This window comes from Geotrypetes seraphini, chromosome 9 (genome assembly GCF_902459505.1).
Source record: "Geotrypetes seraphini chromosome 9, aGeoSer1.1, whole genome shotgun sequence".
Lineage (NCBI taxonomy): Eukaryota > Metazoa > Chordata > Amphibia > Gymnophiona > Dermophiidae > Geotrypetes > Geotrypetes seraphini.
Window position 1 is genome coordinate 98,449,319 of NC_047092.1, and position 25,529 is coordinate 98,474,847.

General features: G+C 45.3%; 1 protein-coding gene across 9 annotated transcripts in view; it reads left to right on the top strand.

Moving 5' to 3' along the window:
- Window positions 1-25,529, top strand: part of YEATS2 (YEATS domain containing 2) — a 1,675,245-nt gene that overhangs the window by 863,639 nt on the left and 786,077 nt on the right. For all 9 annotated transcript variants that reach the window (XM_033957686.1, XM_033957691.1, XM_033957693.1 and 6 more), the window contains one exon: window positions 22,915-23,015. In XM_033957686.1, the coding sequence (XP_033813577.1) occupies window positions 22,915-23,015 (101 nt within the window). The remainder of the gene's footprint in view (window positions 1-22,914; window positions 23,016-25,529) is intronic.

Consider the following 25,529-nt stretch of genomic DNA (forward strand, 5'->3'; position numbering starts at 1 on the left):
GGGCAGCCAAAGCTGGACCTTCCTGCATCTAGCACAGGTGGTTTGGCAAGCTTGAGCTGTCCAATTGCCTCTTGAATTTCATCAACTTGAATGGGTGCATTCAATATTTCCAGCCCCTTTGGGGGATACCTGTGGGAAGCAATATCACAGAAAAATTCATCCAGAGCAGAGGTATCATATGGGCCTACACTGTAAAGATCAGCATAAAACTGCACAAATTTGTCCTGAATGTCCTGGGACTGAGTAAACAGGTGGACACCCCTGTATCCCTGAGCTGAGTGATACGGCACATCTTCCTAATGGGCTGCACCATATTTGCCATAAGCTTCCCTGCCCTATTTCCCCAGTAATGCAGTTTGTACTTATATACCTGAATATGGGAGAGAGCATGGGTAGAGAAAATGCCATCTATCTTTTTTCGAACAGCCAAATAGGTTTGCCTCTCGGCGGACTGCTGGGTATGATGGACCACTGGTCTGACCCAGCAGTGGCAATTCTTATGTTCTTAGGTCCATGGGTTTGGGCACAAAAGACTTGACTTCAAGTCCGCAGTTGGGCAGTGAGAGATACCAATTTGGCTTCCTGTTTTTTCCATTTGCTAGTGGTATAGGCTATGATCTTGCCTCTCAGGAAAGCTTTTGCCACCTCCCAATAAATGAGATTAGGCACTTCCCCATTGTCATTAAGGTGGCGTATTCCTTCCAAGCATCTGCTAAATAGATCCTAAAATCCCCATCTAGATAAAGAGTGGGGATTCAGACGCCAGGCCCTTTGAGGGTAATCCGCAAGCCACATCATCTTCACGACAACAGCGGAATGATTGGAAAAGACAGTATCAGTGATGGAGGTCCGCTCAACTTTACCCACCCAGGAAGTTGGTGCCAATAAGTAGTCAATACAAGAGACTATCATGCATGCAAGAATGAAAGGCGAAATCTATTTCTATCTGATGATAAGTATGCCATGTATCGATGAGATCCAACTCCTGCATAAGGAAATTAACCCCTCAAGCAGAATGACCTGGGTTCAAAGGCCGCACAGGATTACAGTCTACACTGGAGTTACTGACCATATTGAGTCCCCGGCCAAGAGCAGATGATACATGTTTGGGGTGTACAGATTACAGAGCAGGACCTTCCTCCCCTGCAATTCCCCTGCCAAATAGACAATAGTGCCCATGGGGATCCTGCACTATTTTGTGGGTGGTAAAGGCAAGAGCCTTATGTACCAAAATCACCATGCCCTTCTGATGGGAATTATACGAAGCAAGTTTCCCAACCCAGTCTTTCTGGAGTTTGCTATGCTCAGCCGCCATTATGTGAGTCTCCTGCAGGAAAGCTACATGGACATGTTCCTTTTCAGATAAGAGAATATTTTGGACCGTTTAATTGGAGAGTTGATGCCTGCTACATTCAAAGTGATAAAGGTAACATCAGCCAGTATCCAGATGATACAGAGGGCAAATGGAAAGAATGTATGAATCCAAAAAGAGACCCTGTAGGACCCCCCAGCTAGGTCCCACCGGATCCGTGCCCTCCGTAGAGGAGAGAAATCCCTCTCACCCTCCCCTCCCCCCTCCACACAGTAATCCCCACACAATCATAGCCCACTCCCATTCAATAGTCATACCCTGTACCATACACAACCCCACAATACCTCCCCCAAACCATCCCAACTCATTCCCCGATCAGTCAGCTGCCCCTTCCCAACCCATCCCAAATCCCTGGTGCAATCCTCTACCCCCCTCATCTCCTCCAACCATCCCTTTCCTCCCAACCAACATTTTCACCAACAAACAAATAAAAAACATCCCCCATAAGCCCAGCTCCCCCCTCCCGCTTCCCCACTCAACCAGCGATACCAAACAGAAAATAAAAGACCGTGCAGTGCTTTGTCAGTCCAAAGTCAGCAGGTTCCCAAATATCCTGCAGGACCACTGACAACCACCAGAAGAGCACCGAGTAGGGCCTGAGGCCAGCCAGCAGATAGTCCAGTGTGCAAAGGCCCCACAACAGATCTCCCAGCTGTTTTGCCTCACCTAGAGTAGTGCGTTCAAGTCTGGTTTCATTATCTCAAGAAAGATGTAACAGTACTGGAAAAGGTTCAAAGGGTGACCAAGATGATAAAGGGGATGGAACACCTCTCGTATGAAGAAAGACTAAAAAGGTTAGGGCTCTTCAGCTGAGAGGAGATATGATTGAATGCTACAAAATCATGAGTGGAGTAGAACAGGTACAAATGGATCAATTTTTCACACCATCAGAAATTACAAGGACTAGGGAACACTCAATGAAGTTACAGTGAAATACTTTTAAAACCAATTGGAGGAAATATTTTTTCACTTAGAGAAGTTAAGCTCTGGAATGCATTGCCAGAGATTAGGATAAGAGCGGATAGCGTAGCTGGTTTTAAGAAAGGTTTGGACAATTTTCTAGAGGAAAAGTCCATAGTCTGTTATTGAGACAGACATGGGGAAAACCACTGCTTGCCCTGGATCGCTTGCATAGAATGTTGCTACTCTTTGAGTTTTTGCCAGGTACTAGTGACCTGAATTGGCCACCATGAGGATGGACTACTGGGCTTGATGGACCATTGATATGACCCAATAAGGCTTTTCTTATGCTCTTACAAAAATGGTAAAAAGAACAGGTCCAAAAACTGAATGTTGAGGCACACCACTGGTAACATCCCTTTCCTCAGAGCAATCTCAATTGACCACTATCCGCTGTTGCCTTCTACTATACCAGTTCTTGACCCAGTCCATCACTTTGGGGCTTATACTAAGGGCACTCAGTTTATTTATTAGATGCATGTGTGGAACTTTATCAAAGATTTTGCTAAAATCTAAATCATCACATGTAGCACCTTCCATCCTATTTTCTGGTCACCCAGTCAAATAAATTGATCAGATTTGTCTGACAAGACCTGCCTCTAGTGAATCCATGCTGCCTCGGATCCTGTAATCCTTACCACAGAAGTCAACACTGCAAGTTCCTCTTTTGTGCCGTTCTCCAGTCTTCCAGTACCACTTCCAGCTCTAGAGAAGCATTGAAAAAGTCAGCCAGTGGAGCTGCCAGAGCTTCCCTAAGTTCCTTCAGTACCCTTGGATGCACACCATCCGGCCACATTGATTTGTCCACCTTTAGTTTAGCTAGCTCCTCATGAATACAATCCCTATTTGAGTTTGTCTTCTGCGGTCCCGATCCTGGCACAGAAATATTTATTAAACAATTCAGCCTTTATCAGCTTCCACATATTCCTCCCCTTCACCTTTGAGTCTCACAGTGCCATTTTGCACTTCTACCTATCACTAATATATCTAAAATAAATATCTTATCCCCTAGTTTTACCATGTCAGCTATTTTTTCTCCTGACTACTCGACCCACCTCTCTTAACTTTTCCAGATATTTTTGTCTTATCTTTCTCTTTCTGCAATCTTTTGTTGTTTATGAATGCTAACCTCTTTTTCTTTACTTTCTCAGCTGCTACTTTTGAGAATCTAAGCAGCCTTCTTTTCTTCTTACTTTTTTACAAAATGGTTTGTTGCTCTTTCAACAGCTCTTTTCAGTTTTGCCATTTGCTTTTCTTCTTCCAGATGTTCCCATCCAGGCAACAATTCCTTGACTTAATCCCCCATCTGAATAAAGTAGTTTTGTTTTGTTTTTTTAATAGAACCTTTACTTTTGAATGAGCCCTCTCTATACCTGTCTCAGTGATCACTGGATGCCACATGATCTCCCTTTAACATAAGAAATACTTTCCCCATTTGTAAGGACTAAGTCCAGTATAGCACCATCTTGCATGGGTTCTTTTACCAATATCTGGAACAGTTTTCCTTTTAGAGAATCCAACATTTCCCTACTTCTAAAAGACCCTGTCAGAACTGAATTCCCAGTTTCGCTGCGGACTGTGGGAGACAGCCGGCTATCTCCCATGTTCTGAATATCGGGGAGGTAGGTCCCAACACCCTTGGTATCATGAAGGTATTTGTGAATGACATTGCTGAAGATTTAGAAGGAAAATTTGCCTTTTTATAGATAACGCCAACATTTGCAAGAGTGGATTCGCTGGAGGGAATGGGCAATATGAGAAGAAACTTTCAAAAATTAGAAGAATAGTTGACTGACCGTTAAAATTTAATTCAAAGGAGTGTAAAGTGATACAAATGTGGTATAGAGATCCAAAAGGGCAGTATGTGCTAGGGATTTAGAGAATGACAAACACAGATCAGGAGAGAGACATTGGGGTGATAGTTTCTGAGGATCTCAAGGTGGAAAAACGGTGTGACAGGACGGTGGCTGTTGCTCGAAGAATGCTAGGCTTCATAGAAAGAGGCATAACCAGCAGAAGAAAGGAGGTGTTAATACTCCTACAAAAGTAATTGGTGAGGCCCTACTTGGAGCATTGTGTCCATGTGATAAGGGAGTACATCTGCTGAAGGAGAGAAGTTAGGACACAGCACAATCTCATATGAACAAAACACTTTTTATTCTTTTTAGTTTGCCTTAAACTTTACAGAAAGATAGCTTGGTTTATCTCAACCAAGCAGTACAGGCATTAGTCCTTTTCCCACAGCTCTGCCCTCAGCTGATATCTAGGGAAAAATCAGGAATTCTCTTATCTCTCAGGGACCCCACTGAACTGATCCCAGGTTTATGCCTGCCTGAGGACTGGCCCTGAGACTTAGCAGGACTGCTGAGCCCAGTGCATCCTGGGAGATATAGTTTCCACACTACTGGGCCAGCACCTTTTGCTGTCCAGTGATAGAACAACATCATTACTGAGGGAGAATCCCTGACTTTTTTACATATCCTGGCCCTCAGCTTAACGGGCTGAGCGCCTTCTACACGGGGATTCTCCTGAAAAAAATAAGGGGTACTTACTCTACGGGTATACAGCTTCTGCTCCCCCAGCAGGAATCTCTGAGACTGTCCTAGGATTCTCGCCACACATACACCAATTTTCACCCTCCATTCCATATGCATACTTATGTGAGCGGGGCACAAGAAGCAGTGCAGCCATTGGGCCCCGTCATGCCAATGGCCTTGCATTTTAGACTCTGGATTATCCATGCTGTTCTTGTAAATTGCCTCCTTAGTCACCAGGCCTTCCTGGGCTCTCCACTATCTTTGCTGCAGACTCTCTTCAGGAATCCCTGCCTGTATCATTGTGGCTTCAGTTGCACCCTTCTCTTCTTTTTCCTATAGTCCAGAGTAGTCATCGGACTACTGGTCATCACATTCTGGGTTCCCTCTCCCACTGGAGAGTCTCGGGTCAACACCTCCTTTACTGCTTGTATCTGTAGACTCGGGTTTTGCTTTAGGACTGTGGTTACCTCCTAAAGCCAAATTAGAGTTCTGTCCTGATTTAGTTTTAGCTTTTTCTTGGCTCTTTTTCTCAGAATTCACAGTTTCACTTTCCTCAACGCGGCGGGTCTAGCAAGTTTTATTCTTTCTTCAGATTTGGGTTCCAGTCCCCTCCTTGGACTCACTCCCAAGGTATTCTTTTTTTATGGGGAGGGGTACTTTACTACCCTCCATCCAGGGAGTTTTGTCAGGTCCTACAGATGGAGACTCCTTCCCATCTGATGTTATTTTACTGGCATCTGGGCTCCTAGGCTTAGGGTAGGTTTGGATAGCCAACTCTGGAGAACTCCACTGTGGTATTCTTTATCCTTATGAAATTGCTGAAGGGGTGTCGAGTAATATTTGCCTCGTTGCAGATGATACCAAAACCTGCAATAGAGTGGGCACCCCAGATGATGTGAATAACATGAAGAAAGACCTGGCGAAGCTTGAATAATGGTCTGAAATTTGGCAACTAAGATTTAATGTTAAGAAATACAAGGTCATGCATTTGGGCTGCAAAACCCCGATGGAATGGTACAGTTTAGGGGATGAAGAACTTATGTGTACAGAAGAAGAGCGGGACTTGAGTATATGATGATCTTTAAGGGGCCAAACAGGTTGAAAAGGTGATGGCAATAACTACAAGGATGCTAGGGAGAGAAGTATGGCCAGTAGAAAAAAGGAGGTATTGATGCCCCTGTAAGGCTAGTAGAAAAAGGTAGGTATTGATGCCCCTGAATAAGACTCTGGTCAGACCTCATTTAGAATATTGTGTACAGTTCTGGAGACCACACCTTCAAGAAGCTATAAAAAGGATGGAGTTGGTCCAGAGGAAGGCTACAAAAATGGTGTATGGTCTTTGACATAAGGCGTATGGGGACAGACTTAAAGATCTCAATATGTATATTTTTGTAGGAAAGGTGAGAGAGGCATTTGATAGAGACATTTAAATATCTAAATGGCATAAATGCCCATGATTCGAGTCTTTCATTTGAAAGGAAGCTCTGGAATGAGAGGGCATAGGATGAAGCTAAGAGGTGATAGGCTCAGGAGTAATCTAAGGAAATACTTTTTTACTGAAAGGGTGGCAGATGCGTGGAACAATCTCCCGGAAGAGATGGCGGAGATGGAGACTGTCTGAATTCAAGAGAGTGTGGGATAGGCATATGGGATCTCTTAGAGGAGGAGATAATGGTTATTGTGGCTGGGCAGACTGGATGGACCATTTGGCCTTTATCTGCCATCATGTTTCTGTGTTTCTTACCCCATCGCCAGGCATGCGTGCCTGTCTTAACTTGTTCCAGAATTCTGTAGCGGTTGTCAGGCCCCTTTCTCCAGGGTTGGTGGTCTCTCTCAGCCCCATAAGGGCGTCGAGAAGCCATTTCCCTGAGCCTTGGGCTGATTCTTCTTCCATTCAATGGGTTTGTTTCTTTCTTAGCTGCTCCTGAACAGCTTGCAGCTCTAAATTTAATTTTTCCACTTCTTTCTGACATTCCTTTCTGGCTCTTCTCCAAAACGTAACCCGTCCCCTCCCCATTATTATCACACTTAACCTCTCTCTTACTTACTTTTATAAACCCACTGGAGTTCCGCTGCTTCCTAACCATGTAAACCGTGTCGAGCTCCACCAGTTGGAGATGATGCGGTATATAAACCCAAGATTAGATTAGATTAGATTAGATTCCTGCCCCATAGCAGTCTTGGTAGCACACTCTTGCTGGGTTTTCCCAGCCATCTTCGCCCCCTTCATTCAACTCTTCCAAGCCCCTTGCCTTGGCTTTCATTGCCTCACAGTTCTGTACTGCTTCATTTAGCTGCTCCTGTAGTCTAGTATACTGCCAATGTGGTACTGTTGCTTTCAACTCCTGCTGTAGCTGCTCCACTTTTGCATTTGCAGGCTCTGCTTTGGCCTGATGGTCATCCCTCTGGACTGTTACAAGGCAGATTTGTTCCTTTAATTTTTGAGACAATGCCTCATTCCTTGCTCTGAAGTTGCCAATTTTCTTTTTCAGTTCCTACATTATTTTATTTCTAGATACAGTGGTGCCTCACACAACGAACTTAATTCGCTCCAGGAGCAAGTTTGTTATGCGAAAAGTTCGTTATGTGAAACACGTTTTCCCATAACAATACATGTTAAAAAAAATAATTCGTTCTGCAGCATAAAATATGCTAAAATGACATAAAAAAAGATAAATTTGTCAAAATGGTGAAAATGGTGGTCTTGCTGAGGCCAAACTCTTTGACGAGGTCACACTGTTTGACCCCACATTCACTCCTTCTAATTATTTCCCGTTTCATTTCAACAGAAATCACTTTCCTGCTTTTTTTAGAAGCCATGATATATAAAAAATATTGAGTTTATCTTAAAAGGACGACTGTATACAGTGAGAGAGGGCAGTTAAGCGCAGTGACTAACGACTGCCTGCAGTGCCTGCGCGGAAGGATGCAATACATCGGCAGCTCGGGCGACTTCGTTGTGTGAAACGAAGTTCGTTGTGTGAAACGAAGTTCGTTGTGTGAATCAAGACATGAAGTTCGTTGTGTGCAGCGTTCGTTGTGCGAGGCGTTCGTTATGCGAGGCACCACTGTACTTCCATCTCAATCAGCTGAGTCTGAACAGCTTTGTGAGCTTCTCGAACATCTTCTGTACTCCCCTTTTGCCTAGACAACTAGTTCTGGACTTCCACTAGTTGCTTCTGGATGTTTTTCTTTTCCTCCCTTAATTTGGCTACATATTCAACAACAAATAGCTGGTCTTCTAACAGGTCTTTAATTTGGTGTTTAGTCTTTTGTAGCCCAGGAGCTAGCTCTGGAAGTGGGATTTGGATCAGTCTCCCTTTCTGGCTGAGATACCATGGCAGATACCTAAGGTGATCATATGTCCCGTTTTGAACGGGATTATCCCGTTTTGGGATCCCCTGTCCCATTGTCCCCACACACAGATTCGGGACACCAAAATGTCCCGTTTTCAGGGACAGCGTCCCGAAGCCGTGCCCTCCCTGCCACGCAAAAAAAAACAAAAACCTCCCTCAGGGCTTGATTAAAGAGTAATAGCAGTCCGGCCATTTCTCCCCCTAACTAGCCCATCTCCCTGGAATGTCCTCTCCAATGTCAGAATTGACGTCGGGAAGAAGGCTTCTGGGCTGCGAATAGCAGCAGTAGGGAGGTAAGCAGCGATGGCGGACCAGGAGGTTTAAATCAGGCGCTGGAGGGAAGCTTTTTTTTTGCGTGGCTGGCTTTGGGGGTGGGGGTTGAACAAAGTCTGGAAGGCAGTGAGGGGGACATGGGAATGAGGCACTGGGGGCACTAAGGACATAGGAAGGAAGGAAGGAGGGAGGGAATAGAAAGGGACAATTGTTGGGCCTGAGTGCAGAAAGAAAGAAATGAAAGAACGGATACACAGTCAGAAGGAAACGCAACTAGAACCTTGTGAAATCACCAGACAGCAAAGGTAGGAAAATGATTTTATTTCCAATTTAATGATCAAAATGTGTCAGTTTTGAGAATTTATATCTGCTATCTATATTTTGCACTATATTTGTCTATTTTTCTATAATTACTGAGGTGACATTGCATATTTTAAAGTCATCTGCCTTAACATCTTTGAAACCCCCCAAATATAAATGATAATTAACATTTTCTCTGCGTATAGTGTGCTTTGTAGTTTTTTAAAATTTTATGATTACCATTATGAATTAATAAGATATTATGTGTACATGAAAAATGAATGGAATAAATTGGGGATGGGATTGGGGCAGGGCTAGGGTGGGTTTGGGGTGGGGCTGGGATGGGACTGATAATTAATAGATGTCCCCTTTTGACGAAAAAATAAATGGTCACATTACAGATACCTAACATGACCATTTATTTTTTTCATCAAAACGGGACATCTATTAATATTCAGCCCCGCCTTATTCCACCCTAGCCCCACCCCAATTCATAATGGTAAACTTAAAATTTAAAAAAAACACAAAGCACGCTGTACACAGAGAAAATGTTAATTATCATTTACGAGTTTTGGGTTTTTTCCAAGATGTCAAGGCAGATTACTTTAAAATATTCAATGTCACCTCAGTAACTATAGAAAAATAGACAAATATAGTGCAAAATATAGACAGAAGATATAAAATCTCAAAACGGACACATTTTGATCACTAAATTTAAAATAAAATCATTTTTCCTACCTTTGTTGTCTGGTGATTTCATGAGTCTCTGGTTGCACTTCCTTCTGACTGTGCATCCAATCTTTCTTTCTTTTGCATCCAACATTTCTTTCACAATCCAGCCCTATCCCATTTGGATCCAGGTCTCTCTCTCTTTTCCCTCTTGTTTCCCTCCCCAGGTCCAGTGTCAGTTCTAATTTGTACCTTTGTTCCAGGACTCCCTCTCTCTCCCTCCTCTGTTATGATCTTAAATCTCCCTCTCTCTGTCTGAACCTCCTATAGTCCTGCATCTGCCTCTTGTCTTTCCCCTTTGGTTCAGGCCTTTCTTTCTCTAATCTGCTTACAACCCCCCCCCTTTCTCACCTCCCTTTCTCCTTCCCTCCCAGCAGATTTTATCATATCTCTCTCCTCCTTTTCTCCCCTCAGATCTGGTATCTGTCTCCTTCCTCTTTTCCTCCTCCCAGGTCTGGTATCTGTCTCCTCCCCTTCCCCCCTGCTCAGGTATATATCTCTCTCTCTGCTCCCTTCCTCCTGTTCTTCCTTCTCAATTTATTTTCTGCCTCTGTCTAAATTATTTCTTACTATTCAGTCCTCAATTTCCCTCTTTCATTGTGTCTACCTATAGCTTACCACCTCTTTCCCTCACCCCTTCCAGTATCTAACTCTGTCCTCTTCCCTCAATACAGCATGTGCCCTTTTTTCTTTCTTCTCTCCAGTTCCTTCCAGCGTCTACTCCCCTCTCTCACCCCCTTCCATTCAATGTCTGCACCCCTCCCCCACACTTCCATTCAGCATCGGTCCCCCTCTCTCTACCCCTTCCATCTACTGTTCACCCTCTCTCACCCCTCCCATCTACTGCCCTCTCTGCCCTTTCCATCCAGTTTCCACCCTCTCTCTCAGTGTCCACTCTCTATCTCTCTTCCATATGGCAATTTCCCTCTTTCTATGTCCCTTCAATAAGCTGTCTGTCCTGTGTCCCTTCTCTCCTTTGTACATGATTCATTTCAGCTTCACCCCTCTTCATTTTTCAGTCTCCACCCCTTCCCCTGTGCTCTGGCATCTGTCTCTTCTCCTTTCCTTCCTTCCTTCCCATTCAACCCCATGGCCTGGCATCACACACATTCCTTATCTTCTACTTCTCCCTCCCCCTCCATGCTCTGGCATCTCCTCTCCTTCCTTGCCCCTGGTCTGGCATCTGTCTTCCTCCCCCTCCATGTGCAAGTGATGGGTAAATGCAGATACTCAGTTAGAGAGTTGGCCTTAATGTGCTGGTAACAAAAATTTAAAAATAGGACTTTAGAAGTGGTCCTTTGAATACTGGCTACATTTGTAAGAGAACCCATAAAATCCTGGCTTTGTAGAATGGTCAGTCACTCTGGATGCTAATCATTTTGAATTTTCTTCTTCTTCTCCTTCCTTAAGGTACATAGATAATCCTTACAGGAAGGAGAAAAAGAAAATCCAAAACGATTAGCATCCAGTGTGACTGATTAGAAGTCGACTGCTTGAGTTTTGTAGGCTGGGTGGTTACCTGTCAGTTGCTGTGGCCCTCGGGGTGTGGCGGGCAGTCTGCCACCTTCACGAGCTCTCTCTCTGGTCTGGGCCCATTTCCGTTGCCCGGTAACTCCAGCGGAGAGACACTGAGGCAGGTAGTGGGTGGGAGATAGGAAAGCGTCCTGTTGTCTCCACTGTAACGGCCCGTAAGTGAATTGAACTCAGGCCACGGGGCTCTAACACGGCACACACTGGCTTCCCTTCTCCGAAACAGGAATGAAGTAATTTCCTGTTTCGGATGCGAAGGGAAGCCAGCGCGTGCCATGTTAGAGCCCCGCGGCCTGAGTTTAGTTCGCTTGCAGGCAAGAGGGTAGTGAGGAAGTAGAAGGGAGGGAAGAAGACCTCACCAGACAGTCGGGGGGCGGGGGGGGGGGCGGGAGGCCAGGCCCTGCCCTGCCCTTTTTGCTCCCCCCCCTAACGCTGGTCCTGGGGCAGGGAGACAGCCCATTCTCCTGTGATCCCCTGTCCCGTTGGCCCCACACACAGCTTCGGGACGCCATCTCTGAAAACGGGACATTTCAGCGTCCCGAAGCTATGCATGGGGACAACGGGACAGGGGAGCTGAAAAAGGGACAGTCCTGTTCAAAACGGGACATATGGTCACCTTACAGATACCCCATTCTACCTTTCATTGGGCTCCAAATCACAGGGTTTGACTGGACTTCTCTTGGGTTGTCCCTGAGTCAGGGTTTGGACCGCCACCTGATGCCCCTCACTGGTCTTTTTTCCCTTCTTGGATCTTTTGAGTTTTTGTTTCCCCACTCTCCTGGGTTTAAAACCTGCTTCTTTCTGCTGGCTAGACTACCTCCTGGTGGTCTACTGGCTCCAGGTCACTTTAATCTCTTGTGCTCTTCTTACCTTGCCAGGACCCTGTTGCAAGATCAGCCAAGTATTCTGTCACTCATGCTCACAAACTCCCATTTTGGAATTTCAGTTTTTGGTCTCTCACCACTTCACCTCAGAAATTCCACTGCTTTTATTTAATTAAATCACTCCAGAATTTCCAGCAAATCCTTTTCCCACAGCAGCTTTATTTTGTTTTTTCTCTCTCTCTGTAGAGTTCTGGTAGCTATCGCCATCTGTAATCAGTGAGGTAATTAAAGTAGCTCTCACTCACTGCTTCAAGGCTGCTGGCTCGCCAGGTGCCAACAGTAGCTTAATTATGCCTATCTCACTTTGGAGCTGCAAATACACAAGCACTTTTTCTTTTCCTTTTTCCTCTTGCCACAAAGCCAAAAGAAAGAAAGCAAATCTTGCCGGTTGGGCTCTTACTACACTGTTTGCACTTTCCTCGCTATCAGCCAGAGCTTCTCTCTCCTTGGCTGTTCCAAAAAGCTTTTCTGTATTGAGTTCCCAGAGCTTCTACAGACCCCTGGTCAGCTTCTCTGCAGCAGCCTTTGCATACCCCTGGTCAGCTTCTCTATAGCATGTGCTGGAGGGGAGAGGTTAGGTCACCTTATTGTTTTTAGTTTACCTCACACATTACAGAAAGTTAGCTTGGCTTACCTCATCCAAGCAGTACAGGTATCAGTCTTTTTCCCACAGCTCTGCCCTCAGCTGATATCTAGGGAAAAATCAGGAGTTCTCTTCTCTCTCAGAGACCCTACTGATATGATCCCAGGCTCATGCATATATTCTCTTCCCTGTCTGAGGACCACCCCAGTGACTCAGCGGGACTGCTGAGCCCAGTGCATCCTGAGAGCTGTAGTTTTCGCACTACTGGCCAGCGACCTCTACTGCCCAGTGATAGAACAGCATAATTAATGAGGTAGAATCCCTGACTCTTTTACAGTCCAGTTTTGGAGGCTGTTTCTCTTCAAGGACATAAAGACATGAGGTGTTTTAAAGGATTGTAACAAAAATGGTCTACCTGAGTGTTTCTCAACATGCGATATGCGTACCTATTACTATTACTACTATTAATTATTTCTATAGCGCTACCAGACACACGCAGCACTGTACAGTGTCACAAAGAATAAGAAAACAGTCCCTGGTCAAAAGAGCTTACAATCTAAACAGGCAAGACAGACAAACAGGATGTCATTGATAAAGTTAAGGGGAATGGTAAATCAGCTGGCTGGGTTGGAGGGCAGAGGAATAGGGTTAAGGATTGAAAGGTGGGTTTTCAGTCTGCTTTTAAACAAGGGAAGGGAATGGGCTTGATGGACAAACTCGGGTAATTTATTCCAGGTATAGGGGGCAGCTAGATGAAAGGAACGAAGTCTGGAATTGGCAATGGAGGAAAAGGGTAACATTAAGAGTGACTTATCTGAAGAACGGAGTTCTCTGGGAGGTGTATAAGGAGAGAGAAGCAAGGAGAGATATTGAGGGGCAGCAGAATGATCACACTTGAAGGTCAGCAATAAGATCTTGATGGCAGATAGGAAGCCAGTGAAGTGACTTAAGGAGAGGGGTGACATGAGCTTTGTGAGGTTGGTAGAAGATGAGTCATGCAGCAGCATTTTGCACAGATTGCAAGGGGGAGGCAACACTGAGGGATGGATACCAGTTAGGAGTAGATTGCAGTAATCTAAGCATGAGATTATGAGCTCTTGGACAAGGGTCCGGATAGTGTGTTCAGAGAAGAGGGGGGGGGCTAATTTTAGTGATATTGAAGAGATAGAAGCAACAGGTCTTAGCAGCTTGTTGGATATACGTAGAAAATGAGAGGTCAGAATCGAAGACAACTCCAAGGTTGCGAGCAGAGAAGACTGGAACAATGACAGTATTATTTACAGAGATGGAGAAAGGAGGAAGAGGAGCAGAGAGTTTAGGAGGAAAGAGGAGCAGCTCAGTTTTGGACATACTGTATTTAGTTTCAGATGATGGCAGGACATCCAGGCACCAATGTCAGCCAAACAAGCAGAGACTTTTTCTTGGACTTTAGGTGAAATTTCAGGTGTAGAGAGGTAGATCTGAGAGTCATTAGCATAAAGGTGATACTGGAAGCTATGGGAGGAGATCAGGGCACCGAGGGAAGAGGTGTAGAGAGAGAAGAGAAGAGGTGTTAGTTGGCAGCATTTGTATCATACGAGATATGACACTCCTTTTTGATTGAGTTTTGGTTAAATCTATTTGAGTGCCAGCATACTTCGAATATCATCATTTGTAATTTTTAAGACTCCTGAGGTAGGTCTGTTGGTCGAATCATTGAGTCGTTGAATGTATCATTGTGATTTTGGAGGAATAAAGATCTTCATATTACCAGACGAATCGGAGGACACTTTTTTAGTGCACATCATTCTGATCTGGACAATTCCATTCTGGTTTCTGCATATTTGTGTTTGTGGTTTTGTTTTTTCCCTGGTTTTTTTCTTCATACAGCTTGGTACCTCTCAACATAACTCCTCTTCAGTTTTCTCAACCTGTTTGAGATATTTTAGACTCTTCCAGAAAATCTGCCACTAGACAATGATTTTCTACCTGGTGCATCTCTCATAACAAGGACCCTCGAGATACCTCCTTATCTTCTGTCTTAGATTATCTTTTGCACTTATCTACCCCTGGCCTCAAGTCTATATCTGTTTGAGTCCATCTTGGTACAATTGCTGCTTTCCATCAGTCTATTGAAGGGAAACCCCTCTCCGCTCATCCGGTGGTTTCCAAATTTATGAAAGGACTTTTCAATGTCAAACCTCCTCTCAAACCGCCTCCAGTGGTTTGGGATCTCAGTGTTGTTCTTGCTCAATTGATAAAGCCTACTTTTGAACCAATGGCTTCAGCTCATCTGAAATATCTCACTTGGAAAGTGGTGTTTCTCATTGCCCTCACATCTGCTCGAAGAGTCAGTGAGCTGCAAGTTTTAGTTGCTGATCCACCTTTCACAGTTTTTCATCATGACAAGGTGGTCCTACGTACTCATCCCAAATTCGTACCCAAAATGGTTTCAGAATTTCATCTCAATCAATCCATTGTACTTCTAGTGTTTTTTCCAAAGCCTCAATCACATCCTGGAGAATCAGCTCTTCAAACTCTGGGCTGTAAACGTGCTTTGGCCTTCTACCTGGAATGCACCAAACCACACAGATCTGCTCCTCAACTTTTTATCTCTTTCAATCTGAACAAGTTGGGACATCCAATTTCTAAGCATACCATCTCCAACTGAATGGCTGCTTGTATCTCTTTCTGCTATGGCCAGGCTGGACTACATCTACAGAGTCGAGTCACAGCCCACAAAGTCAGAGCCATGGCGGCTTCAGTAGCTTCCCTCAGATCCACTCCTATTTAAGAGATTTGCAACGCTGGCACCTGGTCCTCGGTTCATACTTTCACCTCATTATTGTCTGGATGTTTTCTCCAGACGGGATGGCCATTTTGGCCAGAGAGTAGTGCTGCCCGATTCAGGAAAAAATATTTTGATTCGATTCGATTCAGCTTATTGAATCGATTTTTCAATTCGATTCGATTTTCCTGCACAATTGGGTGTTTTTTCCAAACATCCTGGTGAGTTTATTTTATAGCCTCTGCCCTCTCATACCCACACTGGTGCTGTGGTGTAAACAAAATAAACAAACAAAAAAGAATTTTCCTCTTTGTTAAATCCTAGCTCATCTCTGGCAGGATACAATTTCCAAATCTGACACATTATAATCACAAAACAGAAAATAATTTATTTTTTTTTTAACCTTTTGCTGTCTGGCCATTTTTCAAATCATGTTGGTCCCAGGCTCTGCAACAAACGTTCTTCTGATAACTTGCTTGCCAGGGTCTCTTGCCCAGATCCACCATCTCTCCTTTTCTCAACTACCCTGTCATCCAACATCTCTCCCTCCTTCTCCACCAGTTCTCCTTTTCTCTTTCTAACTACCCTCCTATCCCCCCCATCTCTTGTGTCCAACTTCTCTTCCTTTCTGTTCCTTTCCTTCCTAAATCCCATTGTCCACCGTCTCTCTCCCTCTCCTGTTTTTAGATTCTTATTTCTTCTATTCTTCCCCCATCTCGCCTCTCCATGATCTCCCCCTCCTCCATCAATCTTCCCCCTCCATCAAATTCATTTCTCCCATCTATCTTCTCCCCATCTCTCTTCCAGTCCACCAACTCCAATCTCCCCTCTCCCTCCATCTACCTTTTTTATTTTTTTATCCAGAGGAATCCCTTATCCTTACCAAGGTTTCTTATCAGAATTTTAGCTGTACAGAGCTTTTCCATCAAGGTTTAAATATTTAATTTATTATCTTCAGAAAAAAATTCAAATCCCAATATGCAAAAGGCACCAGCCAATCTGACTTAGGATTTATCAGAGCCAGAAAGTTATATTTTACGAATTATAAAGCAGATTTTGTTTCTGGCTGTAATTGCAGTGATTGTGATCTCCAGGGGACTTCATGATGATTGATTGATTGAATAATAGACAGTAGGAGTCAAGAAAATTGGCTCTGCCCTAAGTTAATGACAAACAGGAAACAAACAAACAGGAAAATGACACGGCCCAGAGGAGTCCCAGCTGACAGGCACTATGTCTAAAAATCTTTGATGCATCAAAGAATAGGTCATCAGTTTTTAAAGATCCTGTAACATCATCTCAACATATAAAACCAGGCATTTCACTTATAACCATACAATTAACTTTTGCACTTCTGGGATGCACTCTCACATTGCACCCATCCAGAATGTACCACCCAAAACAGAATACTGTATTCCAGAAATATTTCTTAAGAGGCAAAGGCAGCACAGAGCAAGCTTATACACAATACCCATGCAAAGTCTAGACTCCACTCAGTGACCTCAAGCTAGAAGGGTTTAAGTATGCCACAGTTAGCAATGAGTGAAAAGCAGAGTCAGGCTGAGACCTAGTGAATAGTTTGCTGAGCCTACGGCTGGCTCCGATTAGTCATAATTCATTTGATTAAAATCAATACCCAAGGCTGGACCCGCTGCAGGGAAAGTCCAGAAGAAAGATGAAGCTGATTTTGCAATGTTATAGTACAATGATTTGTAAATGCACGGATCAATCACACATGGGACAGCAACACAGAAAGGAGAGAGCATAAGTGCGTGAGTGAGCAAAAGCAGAACTAGTCACTTGAAAACCTTCACCGTTCAGGGGCTGGGGGTATAGGGTTGAAAAGTCCAACCAACGTTTAAAGATGCATTCTGGGGTCTACTTTCAGGGCCCTTTCTAAACAGCAGTGGTGTAGTAAGGAGAAGACGCCCAGAGTAGCGGCAGGGTAGTGAATTGCATTCGCTACCGCTGCTTTTGCCTGGCCAGGGAGGAGAAGAGAAATACTTGTGGCTGGAAAGGAGAGAGCCTTGCTGTCACCGATCTGCACCAGAGACCCGTTCGGGCTTTCCCTCTGCCACTGGAGTCCTTGCTTCGATGTAACTTCCGGTTTTGCAAAGACTTTGGTGGCAGAGGGAAAGCTCGAACGGGTCTCTAACAAGGGGCCGACAAATCGGTAAGTCCGATTTTCTTAGAAAACAAACCGATTTGAATCGATTCACCCAAAGTGAATCAGAGAATCAATTCAAATCAGGCAGCACTACCAGAGAGTATTACAAAATTTATTCTCCTAAGTTGCCAACATTCCCACCATCCCATTCTGGTTAGCTTGGAAGTCATCCACATATGAGAATAGGCTGTCTGCTTGGCCTGGGATAAAGCACAGTTACTTATCATAACAGTTGTTATCCAGGGACAGCAGGCAGCTATTTTCACAACCCACCCACCTCCCCTGGTTGGCTTTTCTGCTAGCTATCTGAACTGAGGAGATGCACCCTGTGCTGAGCGGGAAGGCACCTGCGCATGCACTGTGCAGCAGACTCGAAACTTCTGAGTTTTCTACAAGCAAGTCTGCTTGCGAGGCTGTCCGCATCTGGGCTCCATGAATGACATCACCCACATGTGAAAATAGCTGCCTGCTGTCCCTGGATACCAACTGTTACGGTAAGTAACTGTGCTGCACCAAGCTGCACATTTTTTATAAAGAAAGCATGACAGTATTATATTGAATCAGGATGCTGGCCCTGTATGCTAATTTAATTTTAATAGGATTCCTTTCTGTGATTGAGCTTCTGTTAATTAATAAAAATAACCTCTCTCCCCTTCCCCTCAATATTTAGCCCCCAAGCTGTGAGCATTTTAAAAAAGTCTTTTGTCACAGGAAAAAAAAAAGTGCAGATATTGAACAGCAGTACCTGTGTAATGGCTGCTGCTGAATATCTACATAGAATGAGAGTTGCTGACACTATCTGGATAATAGTGATGTTCATCTGTCCAGGGCTGCCATCAGGGCAGTACTACCAGTCCTGCATTCAGGGGCCCGGAGCTGACAGGAGGCCCGGGCTCCCCCAGGGTCGCAAGCATAGTCTTCTCTCCTTCTCCTTACCTGCCCTGCCGCAGCACACAGTCGAACGGAAGCCTTCCCGATGTCAGCGCTGACGTCGGAGGGAGGGCTTTGCTTAAGCCCTCCCTCCGACGTCAGCGCTGACATCGGGAAGACTTCCGGTCGGCTGCTTGCGGCAGGGCAGGTAGGGAAAAGGCAGTCATGTTCCGAAGGGGGGGGGGCGGTCCGCCTTGGGTGCAGCCATGAGGGGGGAGTGTGCACAGACGGTCAGGTCCCCTTAGCCTTGTGGCGCTTCCCCCAACCGACCGACAACAGGCCCGGCCGACAAACCTCCCTGCCCTGTAACAGCGAATCTAAATTATCTTCTTACAGCAGCTTCAATACTCCAGCTGCTGTAAGAAGGTAATTTAGATTCGTGGCTACAGGGCAGGGAGGTTTGTCCAACTGGGCCTGTTCTGTTGTCGGTCGGGTGGGGAAGCGCCACAAAGGTAAGGGGCAGGGAGGGAGAAAGGAAGGAAAGGTGGAGTGGAGAAGAAAAGACTCTTAAGGGAAATGGGTAAAACTGAGGGGGGAGAAGGCCGCTGAAAGCACTGGGGAAGACAAAGGGGTGGAGAAGGACGCTGAAAGGACATGGGGAAGACGGGAGGGGAGGGGAGAAGGACACTGAAAACACATGGGGAAGACAGAGGGGGGAGAAGGACCCTGAAAGGACATGGGGAAGACAAAGGGGTGGAGAAGGACGCTGAAAGGACATGGGAAGATGGGGGGAGAAGGACGCTGAAAGGGCATGGGGAAGACAGGGGGGAGGAGTAGGACGCTGAAAGCACACGGGGAAGACAGAGGGGGAAAAGGACCCTGAAAGGACATGGGGAAGACAAAGGGGTGGAGAAGGATGCTGAAAGGACATGGGAAGATGGGGGAGAAGGACGCTGAAAGGGCATGGGGAAGACAGGGGGGATAAGGACGCTGAAAGGGCATGGGGAAGACAGGGGGGAGAAGGACGCTGAAAGCACATGGGGAAGACAGAGGGGGGAGAAGGACGCTGAAAGGGCATGGGGAAGATAGAGGGGGGGGATAAGGACCCTGGAAGGATATGGGGAAGACAAAGGGGTGGAAAAGGATGCTGAAAGCACATGGGGAAGACAGAGGGGGAGAAGGACGCTGAAAGGACATGGGGAAGACAGGGGGGAGAAGGACACTGAAAGCAAATGTGGGAGACAGAGGGGGGAAGAAGGATGCTGACAGCACATGGGGAAGATGGGGGGAGAAGGACACTGAAAAGAAATGGGGAAGAGAGAGTGGGGAGAAGACACTGGCAGGGATGAAGAAAGAGATGCCAGACTATGGGGGGAGCGGAGGGTAAAAGATGGGTGCCAGACCAATTTGGGAGGGGGGAGAAAGGGAGAGGCACAGTAACAGAGCAAATGGAAGACGCAGAAAGAAGAGAGACAGTGGATGGAAGGAATTAAATGAGAACATGAGGAAAGCAGAAACCAAGCAACAAAGGTAGGAAAAACATTCTTTTTTTTTTTGCTTCAGGATAAAGTAGTATATTAGTTGTGTTGATAAAAATTTATAAACATTAGAGGCTCTGGTAGAAACCCGTTTACAAAGTATGTATTCTTCCCAATTAATATTTCCAAATTAATAAAGTCTTTTTGCTTATTTTTAAATGGGTTTCTACCAGAGCCTTTAATTCAGTAGCATAATTAAATGAAATAACTATTTCTGTAGTTTATAGGGACGGGCAGGGACGGAGGGGATTCCTCGCGGGGACGGGCGGGGACAGAGGGGATTCCTCTTGGGGACGGGTGGGGACAGAGGGATTCCTTGCAGAGACGGGTGGGAGTCCTCACGGGGACAGGTGGGGACGGAGGGATTCCTCGCGGGAACGGGTGGGGACGGGTGGGAGTCCTCACGGGGACGAGTGGGGACGGGTGGGACTTTGGCGGGGACGGATGGTATTTCTGTCCCCGCGCAATTTAAACATGCACTTTTCTTCCTCCATCCCATGCACCTTTCTTCCTCCATCCCATAACACACACAACCTGGTGGTGATGATTATCAGATTGATTCATGAATATATAATGATGTTATAAGTGTGCACGTCTTCCTTCCTATCCTCCTTAGCATGTCACATAGAATAGGAGGATGGGAAGGAAGACGTGCACACTTATAACATCATTATATATTCATCCATAGCTGCATGTTAATGATGTGCTCATATGAACTTATTTATCATCATAACATATACATCATCATTAACATGCAGCTGTGGATGTGTAAGGACAGGCTGAGGAGGATGGATAGGAAGGAAGGTGCACATATCAACATATCGTACATTTTTAACATGCATGATGCAGCTATAGGCAAGCTGAGGAGGATGGGATCATACAGATGTGTATGTTTAGATATGCGCTCAGATGTGTATGTTTAGATATGCGCTCACATATACGGTCAGATGTGTATGTTCAGATATGCGCTCAGATGTGTATGTTCAGATATGCGCTCAGATGTGTATGTTTAGATATGCACTCAGATGGGTATGTTCAGATATGTGCTCGGTCAGATATGTAAGGGCTAGCAGACACTTTAATTATCTTGTCAGATCAATCAGTTCTGATCAATTAAATAATCGATTGTAAATAATTTTGTACATTTTTATTAATCCGTTTGATCAATATCGATTGGAATTCTTTTTCTGTCCGATTAGAGCAGCTAATCCTGCAACAGAGACCTCCAGTGCAATTGTGATCTACTTCTGGCCTACAAAGGTCAAAAGAAATCCTTAACTGAGATTTTACATTCAAAAGTGAATTATAGCTACTAGCACTATTATTTATTATGCAGATGCTTGTTAGTTTGTTATTAGTTCAGTATTAGACATATGTTAATTTAGAATAGATAGGTATACCGTATTTTCATGTAGATAACGCGCACCCGTGTAAATCGTGCTCACGGGTATAGTGCGCGGGAAACCGAAATATATATAAACAAATTTTTGTATACTGCGCACACCCGTATACCGCGCATGCTGCCCGACTCTCCCGTCGCCGCCCGGCTCTCCTTTCGCCCGCCCCGACTCTCCTCTGGCCACCCCAACTCTCCTTTCGCCCGCCCCGACTCTCCTCTCCCCCTTGAAGTCCTGTCCCCACCCTGAAAGCCTGATGCCAATCAGAATAGGCCCAGGAGCCTTAGGTCCCTCCTGGGGGCGGGGCCTGAGGCACATGGGCCCAACCCGACCATGTGCCCGGGCTCCCTCCTGGCCCGATATTGTCGGGGAGTTGGGGAGTCGGCGGGGCAAGAGGGCTTGGGCTCCCTTTTGCCCCGATCGTGTCAGGGGGGCAAGAGGGCTTGAGCTCCCTCTTGCCCCGATCGTGTCGGGGGTGCCGCGGTTGGCTGTGGCAAGAGGGCTTGAGCTCCCTCTTGCCCCGATCGTGTCGGGGAATCGGCGGGGCAAGAGGGCTTGACGTCAGAGAAAGGGCGGGACCGCCGGAAGAGGAAGCAGCGCAGGGCTAATAGAAGGGCTGGGACCGCCAAGTGGAAGCAGCAGGACACCGGTAGGAGCTTCTACATGATGGGGGGGGGGTCGGGGGGCTGTGGGGGTGCGAGCGGTCCTTCAGGGTGGGGGTGCGGGTGCGGGGGGAGTGCGTGCGAGCGGTCCTTCGGGGTGGGGTTGAGGGTGTGTGCGAGCGGTCCTTCGGGGTGTGGGTGCGAGCGGTCCTGCGAGGGGGGGTGAATCGGACGTTGGGGGGGAACTATGTAAAAAAATTACAACGCGCTCACGTGTATAACGTGCAAGGTTATGCACGGTTTGTAAAAATCGTGTATAACGCACGCGTTATATGCGTGAAAATACGGTAGATTAGTTTAGTTTAGGTTAGGTTAGGGCCTCGCTGAAAGAGTCTACCTTGACGTGGTTGCAGGCTTACAAATCTTTTGGTCAAAGAGTGCAGCGACAGAGAAAAGTATGTGTGTATTCGTCCCATGGAAGAAGGGGGGGGGGTCAGGGGGGAGGGGGGTATGGGGGATTGCTCAGTAAGGGGCCCAGAAATTTCTGATGGCGGCCCTGCATCTGTCATCTGGATAACTTACTCAGACAGAACAGCTTTATGGGTGTTCTAATTTATCTGGATAAGGGCACTAAAATTCATCAACATCCAGATAACTTGTCTCTCCACTTTAGCAGTATCTGGATAGTGCCAAAATAGTCTGTCAAGATATACAGCAGTACTGACCAGATAGTGAATATCATTCAGATGCTTTTAACTGAGTGGCAGATTCAGCTACCCAGATACATTTTTTAAAAATATCAGTCACATAGTTGCTTTCTTGATATTTTTTTATTTCAAGATGAAATTGTTACACAAAATATATCTAAGATGAACTGAAATGTTAGCCATATATATTATTTTCTGTTGCTATGGAAATTCAGATTTGTATTTCAAAGAAAATGCTTACTAAAGAATGTTATTCAGTAAATCAACAGTGTGCACATAATTTATATTGCTAAGAATTGTGTTAATATATGCTGAAATACAAATAACTCTTTTAATACACAGGAAGTCCAGCAAGTAAACCCATGAATGCTTCCCAAGCTTCTCCAGGAGCTGGGTCTTCAAGTCCAAAGGTCAATGGAAGTAGTTATGTAACTTCTGTCAAGGTAATGTCAAGTTTGAGAGTGAATGAAATAATTTTATTTTTATTAAGAAAATTGTTCTGAAATCAGTTTACCCCTCTCCCCATTTCAAACAAATATAGCAAAGTAGTAAATTAATGTGATATTGATGATAGTGTCCATGAAGGGACATACAAGGGTGAATTCAAAATTAAAAGCAATTGTTAAATTATGCAATAACCGGAACAGAGCTAATGAAATGCAACATAAGTACTCGTACATTGCTTGTTGGATAGTTTGTCCATGCACTGTACAGCATTCAGCCTTTAGTCATGTGGCAGGCACGAGGTCAGAAACATGAATGCTCCTTTGCAAGATCATACCATTGAAGAATGTACAGTAGTGTGCTTTCTTTGGGCAGAGGGAGTGACACCTGTGGAAATTCATTGTCTGATATTGACTCAGTATGAACATAGCACCATGAATCAATAAAAGGTTTATGAGTAAAAGGTTTAAAGCGGGAAGAACAGGTGTAATCAGGTCATTCAGGTTGCCCATCAACATCACTCACACAAGAGCACATTGACAGGGCGGATGCCTTGATTAGAGAAGACAGATAGACAATTTCTCAATTGGCTGCAGATATTGATATCAGCTATGGATCCGCAGGAAAGTCTGCGGGTTTCCAAACAGTTTACTGATCTGCACAAGCAACAGTGTGTGTAGATTGTGACCTTGTTTCTGAGACAGTATAAAAAAGATCTGAGTATTTTGGAGAGAATTGTCACTGGCAACAAGACAAGGGTGCATCACTGTGACCTGGAGAGCAAAAGACAAGGCATGAAGTAGTAAAGAAACTGGTGCTCACCTGGCTTAACCTCCTATAGCTATGCAGACGACAACACCATTTTCCTTCCTTTTGATTAGCTTGACATATAATGGAATTGAGGCTATGGGTCTGTAGTTGGATGGTTAATCTGTTGCTTCTTTTGGGTCTTTTAAGATCGGGGTGATGATGATTTCGAAGAGGTCTTGTGGGAAAAGGCCATCTGTGAGCATGGTTTATATCCATTGGATGAGGAGAGTGCGGAATTTTAGGCTGGAGGTTTTTAATAGGTATGGAGGGCATTGGTTGAGGTCACAAGCTGTGTGGCTGTATTTTTTATAGAGTTTGTTAAGGTCAGACCAATGTATTGTGGAGAAGTGGTACCAGGTTCTATCTACTGTAGCTTATTCTTTTTCTGTGGGGGGCATTGTGATCTCTTCTAGGTGGGTTGGGGTTCCTGCGAAGTTTGTCCTGGCAATTGTAATTTTGTTTTTAAAGTATTCAGCTAAAAGGGTGGCTGAAGGGGGAGGGTTGTCATTTTTGGCTAGGTAGGGTTTGGTATTTGTGAGTTCTTTTAGTAATTGGAATAGTTTTTTATGTCTAGGGCTTCTATGCCTTTTTGGTTTGTGGAACTACAATCAATAAATGCGTGGATGAGGAGATGGTGTAAGGAAGAAGGGTTCCACTTCGTGAGGAACTGGACAACGTTCTGGAGCAAGAGCAAGCTCTACAGGAGAGATGGACTGCATCTGAGCGTGGTGGGAACAAGACTTCTAGCAAACAATGTCAGGAGAGGAATAGAACAGGCTTTAAACTAAGAAGAAGGGGAAAGCTGACAGTCGACCAAGCGTCGACGATTCGGAATAAGGTATCCGAGGGGAAAAAAGGCTGGGAAGAAACAATGGACAAATTACAGGAGTCGACTAACCTAGAAGAGGAGGTTAGAAGGTTTGTAACAAAAGAGAAGAAACTAAAGACCGAAGCACAGGCAAGGGAAATGAAGACAAGAAAATACCAGGAGCTAAATTGCATATATACTAATGCAAGGAGCCTAAGAAACAAAATGGGGGGATTAGAAGCCATGGCCAATGCAGAGGACATAGACATCATTGGAGTCTCTGAAACGTGGTAGAATGAAGAAAACAAATGGGATACAGCACTGCCGGGATACAAGCTCTATCGCCAGGACAGGTCAGGACAGAAAGGAGGTGAAATAGCCCTATACATAAAAGAAAGCATACACTCGACAAAAATGGACACAGCAGAGGCGACCAACAAGCTGGAATCGCTATGGGTTAAAATACCGGGAAGGAAAGGGCCTGAAATAAAGATGGGTCTATACCAGTGTTCCCGCTAAGCTGCGTTGGCCTGCGCTCACGCACAAAATATTATATCGCAGCGCACAAGTTTCTCTTCACAGCGCACACACGCGTCGCAAAGGTAAGGGGAGGCTATAACAGCTCCTGCAGCTCTGCACTTCCCCACAATTGCCATGCTTCGGTTCCTCTTCTTCCTTCCTTCCTCCCCCCCCCCCCCCCCGCGGGACCCTGCGGCACCATCAACTCTTACTCCCTCTAATGTCGGCCCTGCAGCTCCAGACTTCCTCGCACCTTCTCCCCTCCCCCTTTGGATCGCTATTATTTTAAATGTTATAGCCGCAGAGCTGTATCCATCAGTGGAGATGTCTAACCTCGGCCTGCCCCGGAACTCTTACTGCAACAGTGACTTCCTGT